Source organism: Theropithecus gelada, chromosome 2 (assembly GCF_003255815.1).
Source record: "Theropithecus gelada isolate Dixy chromosome 2, Tgel_1.0, whole genome shotgun sequence".
Lineage (NCBI taxonomy): Eukaryota > Metazoa > Chordata > Mammalia > Primates > Cercopithecidae > Theropithecus > Theropithecus gelada.
In genome coordinates, this window is record NC_037669.1 from 111,682,872 (window position 1) to 111,700,898 (window position 18,027).

Genomic DNA, 18,027 nt, shown 5'->3' on the forward strand with positions numbered 1-18,027 from the left:
ATGGGCCGAGCCCGGTGGCTCATTTCTGTAATCCCAGCACTTTGGGAGGCCGAGACGGGCGAATCACGAGGTCAAGAGATCAAGACCATCCTGGCTAACGTGATGAAACCCTGTCTCTATTAAAAATACAGACAATTAGCCGGGCGTGGTGGCGGGCACCTGTAGTCCCAGCTACTCAGGAGGCTGAGGCAGGAGAATGGCGTGAACCCGGGAGGCGGAGCTTGCAGTGAGCCAAGATCGCGCCACTGCACTCCAGCCTGGGCAACAGTGCAAGACTCCATCTCAAAAAAAAAAAAAAAAAAATTCTGGGCTAAATGATTCTGAATGTCTAGGCTAACCCCAAAATGAAGAGATTTTCAAACATGTGTTCCTTTATTGCAGTTCATCTCATTTATTTCAGATTTTGTCTTCCAGTTGCAAAATTAGTTTTTTGAGATTGCTTATTACTTACCTCTATGCAGAGAGCCTGTATAAACATGTTTTGGACCTTGCTATTATGAAACAGACTTGAAAACCAAGTTCTTTTGCTCTTTGGAAGATAGAACAGGTGATTTAGGCAAGATATTCCTGTACCTTAATTATCTCTGAAACATAGAGTCTACTTCTTAATCTGTCTTTGAAGTGTTATATATCTGTAAAACAATACAGTGGTCATAAATAATAATAGTTATAATTGAGTACATATCGTGCCAGACACTGTGCTGAGAATGTTTCATACGTTGTTTCATTCAGGGCTGAGACTTCGGTGAGGTGATGGATGCACTAAACTTGGGCATAAAATTTAAGAAGGAGCCAAAAAACTCAGTAATCAAGATAGATATTTAATGTAACATTTTAGAAATATAAAACTGATGTAAAATAGTAGTGAACAAAACATTAAAAACTTAAGTATTACTGATTTTCCTTTTGTCCCAGGCTGCAATATGACTTGGCATGGCTCTGTTACTGATTCTGAATGTAAAATTTTGGTATTTTATTAATCATTAATTTTTTTGCATTAAATTTAATTTTTTAAGCCAGGTGTGGTGGCGCATGCCTGTAGTCTCAGCTACTTGGGAGGCTGAGGCACAAGAATCACTTGAACCCGGGGGGTGGAGGTTGCAGTGAGCCAAGATTGTGCCACTTCATTCCAGTCTGGGCGACAGAACGAGACTGTCTCAAAAAAATAAAAAGAAAATTTAATTTAAAAAATACTCCATTAAAGTATTATTTGTCTTAATTACTGAGTTTTTTTTGATGCTCTGTTAAATTCTGAACCCAAGACAAGTGTCTCACTTGCTTCATTTTAGTCCCAGGTCCTGACCTCATTTAATGCTTTCAACAACTTAGAGGTATTGGCCATATTACTCAAATTGGTGTCCATGGTCCGGTAGTATCAGCCTCACTGGAAGTTTATTAGAAGCTTAGATGAGCTAAGTAACTTTCCATGGTGTTACATGTTTTCTAAAGTAGTGGAACAAGAATTTCTTTCTTTTTTTCTTTGTTTTTTTGAGATGAAGTTTTGCTCTTGTTGCCCAGACTGGAGTGCAATGGCGCGATCTTGGCTCACTGCAACCTCCGTCTCCTGGATTCAAGGGATTCTCCTGCCTCAACCTCCCGAGTAGCTGGGATTCCAGGTGCCCACCACCACACCCAGCTAATTTTTGTTATTTTTAGTAGAGGCAGGGTTTCGTCATGTTGGCCAGGCTAGTCTTGAACTCCTGACTTCAGGTGATCCACCTACCTCGGCCTCCCAAAGTGCTGGGACTACAGGCATGAGCTACCGCACCTGGCCCAAGAATTTCTTTTGATCTTAGACCTTTACTCCTAACCAGCTTGTATCATTTTACTTTTCTGAGTGTTAGTTTTTAGTACTTAAAAGTGTGGGTAGCAATTCTGGCTGTTCGGGATTTGTGGGGAAAACGAGATATATAAAAAACCAAATCAGAGAACAAGAAGATACCCAGAGAGATCTTCAAGCTGCATAGTTTTCCTGTCACTGGTTTCTGAAGGCTGCTCTGGAATTGAATAGCTGCCCCCCGCAGTGGGGGCTGTTTTCAGTGGGCTCCACCCTCCTGGGCAGGCAGCCTAAGCCTTTCTTTATAGCACACCCCAGAAAAATCTTCCCTTCCAAGTGAAATGATGCTATTTTCTGCAACTGTTCCTGATATATATGGTTTCCAGATCTTTATCGTGTACTATATTATTCTCTTTTGGCCAAAACCTAGTGTGTCAGTTTTTTTGGTTAACCTAATATTTACTGAGTGCCTACTACCTTCTGGGCCCTCTGTTAGGCTCTCTTTAACATGTTATTCCTCAACCTGAATACAGTTGTCTGGATTTTGCTACTCATTTTTAGTTTTTTCCTGATTATATCTGTAGCTTGTTTGTAGACTCTTTGAGGACAGGGGCTCTTTTAAAAAAATATATATGACTACATATCCCTTCTGGACTAGACAGCAATCCTAATAAATAGTTAAAAGTCAGTAAATGCTTATTGATGGATTCTGCATAGACTTTACTCTTTCCCGAAATGTGGTTTTAGGCCTTACCTATTTACCCATGACTTACTGTCCTAAATCTAAGGTTTTAAAACTCTTTTAAAAAATGTCTTCAGTGGCGACAGCAATGAGCCATTCACTAATTGGGTACCTGTGTGATTATAATGCAAAACCATGATTAAGTATCTCCCAGCCTTTTTGTTTTCCTGGAATGAATTGTTTTCCTGATGAAGCTTAATGCTTGTGGTCATGCCATATCCTTTGGTTGTTTTTCAGCTCTTAGAAAGACCTTTGAGGAGAAGGAGGAAGCTCCATATTTTTTTAACCTTGTTTCTTTTTGTGTCTTTGATGTCAGATGGGCTCCTTTAAGCCAGGAGGCCGAGTGATCCTGGCCACAGAGAATGATTACTGTAAGCTCTGTGACGCCTCCTTCAGTTCCCCGGCTGTGGCTCAGGCTCACTATCAAGGGAAGAATCATGCCAAGAGGCTGCGGCTGGCGGAAGCTCAGAGTAACTCATTCTCGTAGGTATTGCCATTTTCTCTGAGGCCAAAGTGTTATGTGAGATTGATTGTCTTTAAAGAAAAAGAGTAGAAAGGGATTCTTGTTTAGAAGACTCACTCTTTTTTAAACTTCTTTTCTCCAGGGAATCCTCAGAACTGGGTCAACGGCGGGCCAGGAAAGAAGGGAATGAGTTTAAGATGATGCCTAACAGGAGAAATATGTATACAGTACAGAATAATTCAGGTATCTTGTCTGTTTCCACATGCCTTGGCGACATTCTGTACATAGTTTCCTTTGTTTTTGTTTCTTTTAATGATAATAGATAGCCCTGAGAATTTGGAGTTAAGTCTGTGTTTTACTGAATTAGTCCAGGCTGGTGTGTATTTCAGGTCTCATTTACTTTATTTATTCTTATAAATACTAAATATATTATTTATTTTGGTTTTATACCATAGTCTATGTTTTAGGATCTCTTACCATTGTCCCTTTATGTTTGTTTATATTTGCCGCTGAGAAATATAAAAGGCATGATAAAAATGGGCTACTTGGTTTAAAGTTGTACCATGTTAAAAAAAAAAAAAAGATTCTAAAGCAGTGGTTTTTAACCAGGCTAGTGAAACAGAATTACCCGAGGAGTCTTTACAAAATGCCTGAACCATGACTTAGAGATTTTCAATGAGTAAATTTGGAGTGGGACCCAGACATATGCGTGTTTTGAAAATGCTTACTTGATGCTTCTGATATACACATTTAGTTCACAAACACTGATTTATAGGAATAAACTCTGCATTTTCTGATAGTCTTCAGTAGGGAGAGTGGGCTGAGTAGTCCCTCACCCTCCCCTCTACTTCAGCGTCTGATTCATGCACATGCCCGCAGAGGTCATTTACTTGAACAGTGAAAGAAATAGAAAACAGAGCTAACTGAAAAACCAGAGAGGCCTACTATAAAAAGGACATATAGCAAACACAATTCAGGTCAGGCGCCGGTGGCTCATGCCTGTAATCCCAGCACTTTGGGAGGCTGAGGTAGGTAGATCACCTGAGGTCAAGAGTTCGAGATCAGCCTGACCAACATGGTGAAACCCTATGTCTACTGAAAGTACAAAATTAGCTGGGCATGGTGGCCTGCGCCTGCAATCCCAGTTATTTGGGAGGCTGAGGCAGGAGAATCGCTTGTACCTGGGAGGTGGAGGCTACAGTGAGCTGAGATTGCACCACTGCACTCAGTCTGGGTGACAGAGCAAGATTCTGTCTCAAATAAAAAAAAAAAAAGGAAAAGCACAATTCATTATGATTAATAAAAGTCTAAACATGTATTAGTAATTATAATAAAAGTAAAATTACCAAAGTCCAAAAAATGTTAAATTGGATGAAAGAAATCTATCTGAAATGAAAGAAGCTGGGATAGCTGTATTAATATCAGAAAAATAAATTTTAGGATAGATTATGTTCTCTGACAGTGCAATGAATACAATGAAATGAGATGTCAACAACAAAAATAGAAAAGCAAACACAATTTCCATTTGTTTGGGAATTTAAAAACACTTCTAAATAACTCATGGTTCAAAGAAACAGTTATACTGGAAATTAAAAATTCTTACAATGAAACAGTAATGAACATATATTAACACTTGTAGGATGCAGTGAAAGCAGTATTTTGAGAAAAGCATTACACAGATATTATTATAGTGGAAGTGAAAAGCAGAAAGTTAATGAACTCTAAGGGTCCAGCGTATGAGATCAGTAATGTAGAAAGAGGAAAATGAAATGATCAATAATGTCACCAACGCTTTTGCAGATTTCATTCTAGTCTCGTCATATATATGACTTCTTTAAAATAGAAATGGGATCCTAGTTTGGGATATTCATAGTTTACTTAATAGCATAAGAGTTTTCTATAGCATTATTATGTTTAGCAACTGCATAGTTTTCCATTGCATTCATTACCATATTTTCTTTAATCCTATTTTTGAATCTCTCCTTCCCCCTAAATTTTTGTTTTTATAATCATTGCTGAGGTAAACATATTGCTATTAAATCTCAGTGTGAAAATTCTTAATATTTTCTTAGGATAATTCTTACAAGTAGAATTTTTGGATTAATGGGGTAACATAAGCGTAAGACTTCTGATATAATGCTTGGAAATTAAAGTATTTTTTAAAAGTGTATTCACTTTTTTAGAGACACAGCCATTTGGAATTTGGGTTTGACTCTATAGCAATTTTTCTGACAATAGTTGGAGGAATCATTTTATCTTTTTAGATCAAACCTGTGTAAGATTGTAATTTAAAAAATCCATTAACTTCACATTCACTTAAGGCTAAGAATCTGTGAATTTTGTAATTTGAACTTAGAATTACAAATTACAGTGATAATTGGTCAGGTTGTCATTCACTTAATGAATATTTTGAATATATTATTTTTATCTCTTGCTTTAGCAGGTCCTTACTTCAATCCCCGCTCTCGGCAGAGAATTCCACGTGATCTGGCCATGTGTGTTACTCCAAGTGGCCAGTTTTACTGTTCAATGTGTAATGTTGGGGCTGGCGAAGAGATGGAATTCCGGCAGCATTTAGAGAGCAAGCAACATAAGAGCAAGGTGTCGGAACAGCGGTACAGGAATGAGATGGAAAATCTGGGATATGTATAGTGATTATCACATTAAGATAGAGCAGCTCGTTCTGCCTGTTGTTTGCCTTTTGTCAACTTGCCCTGCTTTGTGGTCCTTTTGATATGAGTACATTCCTCTGCTTAATGTTAATACATGTAACCCATGGTGGTACCATAAGATGTCAAAACCTGGGGGTCCGGGGGCGGGGTGGGGGGAGGCGGGTGTGGAGAACGTGCTTCTCTTAGGTCATAACGCTTTTGCAGGGTCAATTGTGTTGAGCTGCTCATAGCATGTGACCTACCTACCCCATCAGAAATAACTTGCCCGAGTTCTGATCAACTGGTAGCCTGACTGCTTAGAATTTGACTATTTAAAAGTTTCATTTTCTTTTGCAATTTTAGTTTTGTGTACCGTTAAAGAATAGTATTGAATTCTTTTTAGATCACAGTAAAAATAGGTTGGCAGAGATTTCAGTTTCCCAGGGCTTAACCAGAACGACCACCTCAATGCATTGTCAGTAGAATACATTATTAGAAACTGTTAAGGTCTTTCCTGGGACATTTTTTTTTCTGCCATTTTCTTTTGCAGTTGTAGTTTTATGTACTGTTAAAGAATTGTATTGAATTCTTTTTAGATCAAAGTAAAAATAGGTCAGCAGAGATTTCAGTTTCCCAGGGCTTAACCAGAACTGCCACCTCAATACATTGTCAGTAGGATACATTATTATAAACTGTTAGGGTCTTTCCCAGGACATTTTTTTTTCTGTATCATGTCTCCCCATCATTGAAATGCAAGTTTTGTTGAATTCAAATACTCCCACTGAGCTTGTATACTTCCAAACAGCTAAACTTGATTTCCAGTTGTGGATTTCATACATGTAATTGCTGCCTTCTTCCCTCCTCTTTTTCCCCCCTCATTGAATCAGCTTGTCTAACAAGCTCATTTTCATGCCCCAGCTGTGCTGTGTGTTTTCCAAACCTCATATTTGAATATTCAATGAGTTTAAGATGGATATGATTTAAAAAAAATACATTTTCCAGTGGATTTTAGGAAACAAAGGTATGTTTGATTTTTCGATTTTAGAGTTACTTCTTCATTGATAGTAACATGCACTTATATCATGATCTAAACCATAAGTTCAGATTGCTTGACATTTTGTTTTGCCACTTTCTTTTTTGATAATCTGATTCTTACGCTTTACTTACATTTTCCTTTGTCTTGCCAGTCTGTTGGCCGTCCTGAAAAATATCACCACCTGCTGTTTCATATACAGAGAGGAATTTTTTAAAAAGCAAATAAAGTTTCACTGTCTTCGTTTCCAGTAGAAATATATACGAACTATGGTTTTACTCTTTGTAATTCAGCTTTCTTGGAGATACTAACAAGTATATGATAGATCACTTTGACATCTGATAATTATATCAGTATTATCATTTTTTTGCGTTTAAAATAAGAAGCTGTATGAACCCAGGAGGTGGAGGTTGCAGTGAGCCAAGATCGTGCCACTGCACTCCAGCCTGGGCGACAGAGCAAGACTCCGTATCAGGGAAAAAAAAAAAAAAAAAAAAAAAAGCTGTAATGTGTATCTAGATTAACTAATGGAGTGCTCTGTGAATATTCATTAACTACATTTTATCTATTTACTATATTTTATATGGGTAAGACTAGTGGTCATCCATATTTCTTTTGAAAGGCCTCTTGATCAGGAAGTTTATATTTTAAGCAATATATTTGCACAATGGTCAGTTCACATACGATTGCTTGTTTTACTAATTAGAGATACAACTTCTATTTTTTCTCGAGAATTCTGTAGGCAAATAGATGGGGAAGGCAAATTACAATCATTCTTTTTCTGTAATACTTTGGGACAATTTTTAAACAAATCAGACCCATGTTTAAAAATGAGTTTTGTATGATTAACCCTTGTATAGTATCCAGTTACTGTCTTCTATTGAAGTGGTGGTTCTTTGAGAAGTAGAATTATTTTGTAACATTTTTTTCTCCCAGAAACAGAAGAATCAACTACTATTCTGTTAGGATTCTATCTAGACCTGTGACTTTTAGTATAATAACCCTTTTATTTTTTTTTATTTTTTTGCAGTAATGTATGAAGTAGAGTTGCTTAGTTTTGAGCAATTTAGGGCTTTTCCTATTGGCCAGTAGGGTTATTCATTTTGCTGCTAAGTGTAATTTTTTGGTTAATTTTAACATTATAGTGCTGGCCACTTGGTTCTATGATTACCTAAAAATCTAGTTTTTTTTCTCTGTAGGTAGATTGTATATGCACACCCCCCGCCCCCCCCACACATGCACATGTATGTTGCCATAGAGAGGTATTTCAATCCTTATTTCAAATAACAGTAGAAGATACGAACATGAATTTATATTTTGTAAAAATAGTATTCATCCACTTTGTTTTCCATTGGAAATAGTTTTAAAAGAAGGGTTCCCCTTGCTCTCTCCACTTAACAATTTCATTATATACATAGAAAAAGCAGCGGACTTAGGGGCTTGATGTTTTTTCAGGCCTTGTGTATTCAGGTTTCCAGTTTCCCAGTGCCCTTAATGGATATTATGAATGCATAAGCGCATTTTCTTTTAAAGAAAGAAGTTAGATTTATAGTGTTATTTCTTACTTGCTGTATTTCTTTGCACTAAAAAAAAACTATGTATTTGTTTTATATGACACTTTAGTACCGTATTGCCTACAATAACTCAATTTGCTTCTTAATTTCCAAACTCTGGGAAGTTGATAAATAACTTCCATGATCACTTGTAAAAGTTACATGCACATCTGAAAAAAAATCACAAATCTCTATGACAGTAGCGTGTGTTTTGAGCTTGTTACCTTGCAGTATTCTTCTCTGTTACATAGGTGAAAACAAAGGGTGACAGAGGTTATCAGACAGGAAATGCCTAAATAGATACATCTCTGCATGGTACAATTTCTCATATTCATGTATTCCATAGACAGTGTTTTTTCTCTGTCTAAGCAGACTGTTGTTTCTTCTGAGTCAGTGATATGTGATCTTTGTTAGTTTCATTTTGTGAAGCTCAGTCTGGCTCTGTAACATATTTTAGGATTTGCACCTTGTGCTCCCCAGGAATTATGTTAGTGTCTTTATCTATGCTGTCTTCAAGGATGGACAGAGGCCTAAACAACAACAACAAAAAATTAGGAAAAAAAAAACCAGAAAACTTAGATTTCAGTAATCATCCATAGGAACGCATACCATCAGTCTCTTTTCTCTGTGAATAATATCTTGTGTAAGTTGTCATAAAAAATCAATGTTAGAAGATGACAATTAGAATTCTTCTTAGGTATTGAGGGTAAGAAGTTGTAAAGAAAGAGAATTAGTGTTTCAATTAAAAGATTGGATTGCATATACCTTTGAAGTGCTTTTGTAAAAAAAGTTCAGTTACCAAACTGAGTGTGCCCTGTAATCCTTTTGAGTACACTGAAGATACTTTGAAAATACTTTGTTGGTCTTGACTTTGTACATCATGTCCTGCAACTTGTAAATATGTGCATGTTGTTTATGTTTGTCTGCCTGTCTCTTATTGTACTAAATTCTGCAAGGTGAATAATTCTTTATACCATTTAGTTGGAAAAAGTTCCTCCTCCAACTCTTCCTCACTATTCACCTTTTAATTAGTTGGTAAACTTAGAAAACCAGTTAGGATTTTTGAAGCTCTGAGTTTAAAAGAAGAATCGTGGCTACTTGACATTATCCTTACGTCCCCTTGACTTAAAAAGCTAACAAGAAGCATGAGATCTTCCGCCTCCTTTTAGAAAGCTTTTCTACAGAACTATATGCTTGCTTATAGCTACCTGTCGACAGTTAGGACAGGGAGAAAGGGAGATATGTATGTCTGGTTACATCTTCCTTCACTCCTAAATTGGCTGGGACAGCAAGCAACAACAGTTTGAGGTTCAGTGACCTACGTAAAATGAGTCTCGTTTGTGTCAGGGGACACATGTAACTGTGTGACATGGTATTTTCTACAGAGAGGACTAGGAAGGGTGGTTTTGGAACCTAACCTACTTTATGTCCTCATTGTCAGAACTTAGGTTGGAAATCCTCTCTAAAGAACTTGGTGAGGAATATTCTAGGCCAATAGAGCTGCTTTAGAAAGAAATTGAGACATGTTTTGTCAGGACAGATAAAAGTTTAATGCAGGTTTTTGAACAGATGTTTCAAAAAAATCTGACCTTACCAACTATTTCTTTTTCTAGCCAAACCATTGTACAGGAGTTTCATATATGATAAAAAAGTGTTTTGTTGTTGTTTTTGCTTTCTTGGCAGGGGAGAACCCCTACCATTGTGAGCTGTTACTGTCACTCTAGCTGAATGGACAAATAGCTGTGTAAATAGCTTCTCATAAACCATTTCTACTGATAGCTGTTTGACTTTTTCTTCCCATTATGAATGGGAGGAACATTTGTAAACTTCCTTTTCTGGGTAGCTACCAAAAAACGTACTGGCTAATGGTCCCATGTGACCTTGTCTCCGTTAAGCCCAGAATCTGAGTGCCTTTAGCAAGTATTAGCATTTCACCGAGAGAAGAGATGACAGTATTATTGCTATTAATCACCATTCATAAATAGGAGCTTGGAATAACAAAGGTCTGTGTGAATTCTGTTCTATATCTTTTTTTTCCCTTTCTTAATGCAATCTCAATTTGATATCAAGTAAAACTATTGTCATTATTATCAGAAACCATACATTCTGAAAATGAATCCAGTTGTCCCAAGCTGGCAGCAGACATAGATCATTTTTCACCTTGATCTGTGTTGCATTTGTACTCGGTGAATGGCAGTGTGGTCGATTGGAAGAACTTGACACTGATGTTTGGAAAAATTCTTTATTCTAGTGGTCATTTTCAAACTTGTCTTTTCTGTAGAGAGGGGAAAATTATGTATTTGCGACTAAAGCATATGAAGAGACTGGCACAATAATTATTAGTTGTGTTAGTTCATTTCTATATTAAATGAAGTATCTTCACAAATCAGGTTTGAGGCCATTAAAAGCAAAATTTTCCCTAGTTTAATTAATTTAAAATTCTAAATTGCCTGAGTACTTAGAATCTTTGAAACACATTGCTAGACTAATTTTATTATAGAAATGTTAACATGTTCCTCAACATTTTCTCAAGAAAATTTTCAGACGTATATCAAAGTTGGAAAAACTTCTCAGTATAACCACTGCTAGTTTCTGCCATCAACATTTGACTATACTTGTATTGCCACCTGTCTGTTCATATCTCCATCCCTCTTTTCATCCATTGATCCATCAGGTTTTTTTTTTTTTTTTTTTTGAAAGAACATTCCAAAGTAAATTTTAGGCAGTACACTGCCCTAAATTCTTAGCATGGGTGTCATTAATTAAGGTTTAACATTCATTTAAATATCTTTTTTTGAAAGCGATGTATGAAGTTGATAACCTGAGCCAATTAATACACTTTTTTTTTTTTCCTCCTGTGGACTTTTGTCTTCCAGTTTCTCTTCTTGTGTGTGCTTACGGTGAAGGAGGACAATTCTCAAATACAAGTTTATTTTAGAATTGGTCATTTTTAAATGCTTGTCATAAATTTTAAAATTTCAATATAATTTTTCTTTTCCCTACTTCTGATGATGTATTTTTGCCAAACTATGCAGCTTCTTCAAAAAACTGTAAATTACTGATTGGGGTTTATGAAATCAGCGAATACCTCATTTCAATCTGTTGCTGCTTTTCTCCCTCTTGTCACTTCTCCTTTCACTACTTTGAGCTGCTCTACCAGAAGGTAGAGGGGAGTAAGGGTCAAACCCCTATATAATTAGCTGTTTTAAACAACTCTAGGAGAACAGATTTAGTAGCTTAGTAAGTTGAAGCTATTAATTTTTCTAAAGAATTCGATTTGAATTCTCTGAGAATTGTAATTATCCATGTTTCCTCCAACTATAATTAGCAGAATTAAAAATGATTGTACTGTACAATGAGTTGTTGAAATTGTAAGCCTTAGTAACCATCTTTAGCTTTACTGTAGTCATGTTTAGAAAATTTTTTTTTACGTATGCCTTTATTTTTATGCCCACTTTTTGTGAATAAATCTAAAGAATTTAAGTGACTTTCTTCAGGTCATGAAGATTCAGTGGGTAGAATTGAATCAGAATTGAAGTGTTCCAGATTCATATTCTTGTGTGTGTTTGATAAAATTCATGGCTTCCAAAGTAATTGAATACTTCCTTTGGGCACTTGGAGGGAAAATACATATTTTTACTAATTACACTTTTATTTTTGGACATTTGGCAGTTGTTTGAACTTAAAGATATTCTCATGGCTATAGTTCCAAATTAAGCCCGATGCAGTTGCTAAAAATCTTGCTGCACTGTTGAATACTAATAATGCAGCATTTATCAGATGTTTTTGCATTTTGATGACCTTCATGATTCATTTATAAGTCTTTGTAAGTGCTTAAGCGACCCCCTCACTAGTGAAAATAATAAATGTTCTATATCATTTATTATTGGTGTATTCTCTACATGATATATTTTTTTAAGGAAAAGTAATTCCACATGTCAGAATGAGTGATATCCTAGGGCAGAGCGCATATAGAGCAGTTTATTTCTTCTCTGCAAATATGGCATGTACAGTAACAAAACTCTTTTGGAGTGGCTGGTCATTGTTTTGCCCTCTTTTGGTACCTGAGTACCTTTCTGGGGTTTTGTAAATCGTGTGTCATTTGTAAGAATTTCACGTTAACTCTGCGTTACTTGGTGTTCACCTGTGGTATCCTTGACTGACCATAATGATTTAGTTTGGGTATGATGTGTCTGCTTTGAAATGCCTTACTGGAGTATGTCAGATCCTGCTTTAAAGCATTCCATTTATCTGCTGGGACAATAAGTTGCCTCTCCTTGGATATGTGCTCTAGATTCAGAAGCAAAACTGATTTTGCTTTCTCCATTAAGGTTGCATTTTAATGCACTTATTGTTTTAAATTAGAGAATAAAATGTAAAACCAAGGGAGACTTTAGAACCCTTCATTTAATGGCATGGCAAACTTTTAAAACTGCTTTTGCTATTTCACTAGAACTATCTTTGGTAAAGGATATAGCTAAAAAATGTCAGCCCAAACTGTGTGTAATTAGGGTGGTTGATTAAAATTTTCTCTAAATGTCATCCAGGGGCTTAAGATCTGTGTGTGCTGCTGGGTCAGAATGCCAGTAACTGCTTTGGAAATCTATGTTCTGGGGCTGCAGAATGACACCTGTGTCATGGGATTAAAACCAATCAACTGTGAATTGTGAAATTGAAATTGCTCTTTCGGTTTTATTTTCTTTAGCACATTGAGTATAGAAATCTGAAACTTATTTAAAATTTATACTGCTTTTGTTGATGGCTCATTTTGGCTGTGTATCCTGACTTATGTACTGATTTCTGATAAAGGCTTGACATTATTATAACAGGCATTTTGTGTTCCAATTTAATAAAATGGTTTCTGAGTCTTGTCTGAAAATTGTTTGGTTATGAGTTGAAGATCAAGGGAAGAAGGTAAATTGTCGACACTGAGACACTATTTTGATGCCGATTCTGCATGACTACGGGTTCCCCATTCATCAGTCTCCTCACGATCTGCCATGTTCTTCTGAAAATCATGCAAAGTACAGTAAGCTTTTAGGTTGGCAGTAGAATCAACCTAGCTGCTCACACTGCCTGTTCTTGCCATCACTGGAGTTAGCCTGGAACTGGAGTGAGTTCTCAATTTTGTTGATAGATTTTAATATTTATTTTCCCTTCAAATTTTAAGAAAGTTGGCCTTAGTACCATAAACACTGCTGGAAATAAACACGTTATTAAAAAGCATATACCCATTAGTGTTTTGGGTGTTTCACATATAAAATACTCTTACAAATATAATCAATTTATATACGCAACGTAATTGAGATGTGGTCCTTTACACAGCCTGGTTTTCTGTATACAGTGTACTTTTGAATTTAAATGCTCATTCAAAAAAGTAGATTATAGGCTGTAAGATGCTGTTATGCTTTGATTCATCAGGATGCAAGACACATACCCTTACTGTTGTGGGAAAAATTCTTGGGTCTGCACACACAAAAAATGTTTCTGAATGAAGTGAATAGATCACATTGAATTCGTGTGTTGTAAAGTACTCAGGGCATCAGCTCATTTTATTAAATCATCTCCAGGAGATTCTTAGCTTAAAAAAAGCCACGATAATATGCACCAAAAAAGTCTTAAATGATTTCAGATTTTCAGCCTTTTTAAAGGCATTTCTGAGGCTCATTCATTGGCTGAAAATCTATTCAAGATGAAATGCTGGGTGTTATCCTTTATAATTTCTTAAAAGGCTAGTGATAAAGTTTCCCAGTCTATGATAAATTTATAGAAGATTATAAAGATCAGAAATAGATCTTTTTTGTGATGAGTTTTAAGATTTTTATCATCTGAGTTGAGGCTTAAACCACCAAGTTTTATTCTTAATTGTGGGATCTTCATAACTTGAAAATTAAGAATTACAAAAAGATGAAGACAGATAGCTATTGTATAATGTTAATATTATTTTAAAGGGATCTGATTATGAGTTCTTACCAAAAAAATCCCCTAAAAATACATTTCATTGTTTTTATCTTCAAGTCTGTGTGTGTGTGTGTGTGTATGTATATTTAGGGGGCATGTACACTAGGAGGGAGTTAATGGAAATACGTTTTAAGATGATCAAATGCTAGTAATGAAGTGTGTCCAAAGGAACAGATGTAAATTTGCCACTGGAAGAAATACACTCCACCACAGGCAGTCTATAGCTCAGGCTTGGCATTTTGGATAAATCTTTAAAGTATGTAATTAGAACTTCAAATGTGTTTTGGCTAGAAGTTGTCTCTCTAGACAGGAACAAGATGTCTTTCATATTAGCTTCAATTTTTCATCTTTGCTGATGCCAGAGGCACCTCTCTAACCCTGTTTTCTAGAAATCCTTACACCTTACTAGGTTACGGACTTTGACCAACGGTATCTAGTGCCACCTTGTGGACTCTCTAGATTTTACAGTTAACAGTTTGTGGTTGGTGAACTAACTTTAAAGCAGGATGTTTGGTTGAAAACCACCTTGTGGAGGATTTGTGGAGTTTTTATCTGTAAATAAAACAAAGAAGTCATGTCTTTAAGAGATACTGAGGACTGTTTTTACAGCTTAAGCTGCTAAAGGATGACAGAGTGGGAAAGTGTTGAATTGGAAATCAGGATCCATATATATGTATGTATAGATACATTTGCACAGGCATGTGTGAATGTCTCATTTTTTGTGATTATTTAAAAATGTCTATTTTGTTTAAAAAAATCTATTCTCTACATATTTGGTTATGTGAACAACAGCAAACATGGAAATTAAAATAATGGTCAATGAAAGCCCCAACCAGGAAGTGAAGGACTAGAAAAATCTTTCATCAAAGAAGACTTGAAAAGTTTAAAACACAATTATATACAGCAGCAGATGTTACCAAACATGGAAATCTTGCTGACATAAAAATTAAACTATAAAATATTAAAGTTTTCCCAAACATAGTTTATTTTGGGGGGAAACAATATTTTCTGCTTTAATAAGCTAGCAATGAAGAAAGAGACTTTTTTTTAAAAAAAGTATTAAATATTTCAAACATTCAGAAAGAGTACATACTGGGTAACTGGTCTCAGTTCTGTCACCAGTGTGTTCCTTGGCTTGTCACTTGATCTCTTGAAATTCAGATCCCCATAATTGGGGCATTAGGGGTGGATTTGGTTATTTCTTCTTTATTCCTGTCTCTCAGTACTATGGATAATTTAGAAGCTTGATGTTTTCAAAAAGAATTGATTTTTTTTTTTTTTGTAATACATAAGTCCCGAACTCACCGCTGAACTCCATGCTTCCATGTCCCCGTGCCCAGTGGCAATTGATCGCGGTTAGCAGTTTCTTGAGTCTTTTCCAGATGTAGTCTATGTAACGTGAATGGAGGCATTCCATCCCTTCTGTTCATCACCTTGCGGGGGGTGGGGTGTGTGTGTGTGTGTGTGTGTGTGTGACCTTGGCAAGCATTCCATACCAGCACATGTGGATTTCTATTTCATTATTTTTCATTCTGTGGTGTTTCCTTGTATGAGTTCTAAAATTTCTGTTATTGATCCGCTATTGATGGACATTTATGTAATAATAATTTAAAAAATTAAACCCTTAAAAATTGTAAAATATATAAAATTTACCATTTTAACCAATTTTTTAGTGTACAGTTTGGTGGCATTAAGTATATTCACTTTGTTGTACAATCATAATCACTCTCCATCTCCAGAAATTTTTTATCTTCCCAAACTGAAATTTGACCCATTAAACAATAACTCCACATTCTCTCCTTGCCAGTCCCTGGCAACCACCATTCTACTTTCTGTTTCTATGATTTTGACTATTTGCAGTACCTCATATAAGTGGAATCATAGACAATTGTCCTTTTGTGCCTGGCTTATTTCACTTGGCATAATGTCCTCAAGGTTCATCTATGTTGTAGTATGTATCAGAATTTCCTTCATTTTTAAAAATTATTTTTAATTATGGATACATAATATTGTACATATTTATGGGGTACATGTGATATTTTGATACAAGCATTCAATGTGTAATGATCAAATCAGGGTAATTTGGGTATCTTATTGCCTCAAGCATTTATCACCTTTCCTTCCTTGTTAAGGCTGAATAATATCCCATTGCACGTATCGATGACATTTTGTTTGTTCATCTGCTGATGGACACTTACGTTGCTTCTGTCTTTAGCTATTGTGAATAATACTACTGTGACCATAGGTGTACATAGCTGAAGACTTGGAAAATCATAAATTATTTTATATATGCAAAGTGTATAAAAGTTTAATTATTTTTCACTGAAGCTTTGATAATTTGAGTCTGTAAAACAAACTGACCATAGATTAACAGGAAAAAAGGCATACAGATTTAATATTGTGCATATGGGTATGGGAGTCATACAAAATATGAAAAACTCAAAGAAATGTCCAGACAGCTGATGCTGTAAACCAAAAAGTATCTGAGACAGGTCTTAATCAATTTAGAGTTATTTTGCCAAGGTTGATGATACACCCAGGCAAAAAAGACACTAGCCACAATAGAATCTGTGGCTCACACTTTTTTTCCAAAGAGGATTTTGAGTGCTTCCGTATTTAAAGGGGAAAACATGGGCAGGAGAGAAAAGAACGGTAGATGAAAGAGGCAAGGAATTGCAATCTTCTCGAGGTTTAATCAGCGTTCAGTGGATCCAAACTTTACATGTGAAAGGAGAGGGTAGAGGCATTTGTCTCATGCTCAGTGAATCTACATTTTTACATAAGATAAGTAAATAGAATAGAGGAAGCAGCCAAATACGCATCTGTCTTAGGTGATCAGAGGTATGACTTCTGGTTCTATCCTTTGTCCCGTTCCTCTGAAGATAAATTATTAGTTATTGTCAGGGTGAAATTCAACAGAACTGTTTTAGGGTAAGGATCTTGGGGGCCCACAAAAAATTTCCTTGTGAGCAAATTGGGAGGGAGGTATGTAGGTAGTCTTTCATCTTTGTAGCTGTTGAGGAACAAAATGGGAGGCAGTTTTGTGTGACTCAGTTCTCAAGCTTGACTTTTTCCCTTAGGTATGGAGAATATGGGGTCCCGAAATTTTATTTTCCATTCACAACTCTTTTCATACTATCTTGATGTTACAGAAAGAATAGGGACTTGAAGCTTGTCAAGACAGGTTATGGTGGCATGAGAGGTTATGGGAGGGAGAGAAGAGGCAAGGTGTGCGGCAAAGGTGGTCTTGTTATGCAGATGATCTCACAGGTAGCAACCCTCAGAAAGGAGAGATGGGAGGCCGGCTCACACCTGTAATCCCAGCACTTTGGGGGACCAAGGCAAGTGGATCACCTGAGGTCAGGAGTTCGAGACCAGCCTGGACAACATGGTGAAACCCCGTCTCTACTAAAAATACAAAATTAGCTGGGTGTGGTAGCAGGTGCCTATAGTCCCAGCTACTTTGGAGGTTGAGGCAGCAGAATAGCTTGAACCCGGGAGGCGGAGGTTGCAGTGAGCTGAGATCATGCCACTGCACTGAAGCCTGGGCGACTAGCAAGACTCCATCTCAAAAAAAAAAAAAAAGAGATGGGAGCCTGTGGTAGATGTTTCTATAAAACCTTTGAAAGTGTCAGGCTCTCAATCTTTCCTTATTCTGGGCAAGGTAGGGCTTCAGAAAAAGCCTGTTTGCATCTGTTGTTTACTTCACTTTATTTCCTCTACATATGCAAATCCCCGTAAAAGACTCAGCTTTGCAGGCTGATTCTTGTGTTGCAGGCTCTCTGAGTAGTCATCTCAAAATATGTCAAAGAAGTATATTTTGGAGTGAAACATTTTTTGGTTTCCT

At 36.4% G+C, this 18,027-nt stretch overlaps 1 protein-coding gene across 2 annotated transcripts in view; it reads left to right on the forward strand.

Annotated features, from left to right (window-relative positions):
• ZMAT3 (zinc finger matrin-type 3) overlaps positions 1 to 13,098 on the forward strand; it is a 55,444-nt gene extending 42,346 nt beyond the window's left edge. For both annotated transcript variants that reach the window (XM_025376529.1, XM_025376528.1), the window contains 3 exons: positions 2,836 to 3,002; positions 3,125 to 3,225; positions 5,423 to 13,098. In XM_025376529.1, coding sequence (XP_025232314.1) covers positions 2,836 to 3,002; positions 3,125 to 3,225; positions 5,423 to 5,634 — 480 coding nt within the window. In that variant the 3' untranslated portion in view covers positions 5,635 to 13,098. The remainder of the gene's footprint in view (positions 1 to 2,835; positions 3,003 to 3,124; positions 3,226 to 5,422) is intronic.
• The last annotated feature ends 4,929 nt before the right edge of the window (positions 13,099 to 18,027 follow it).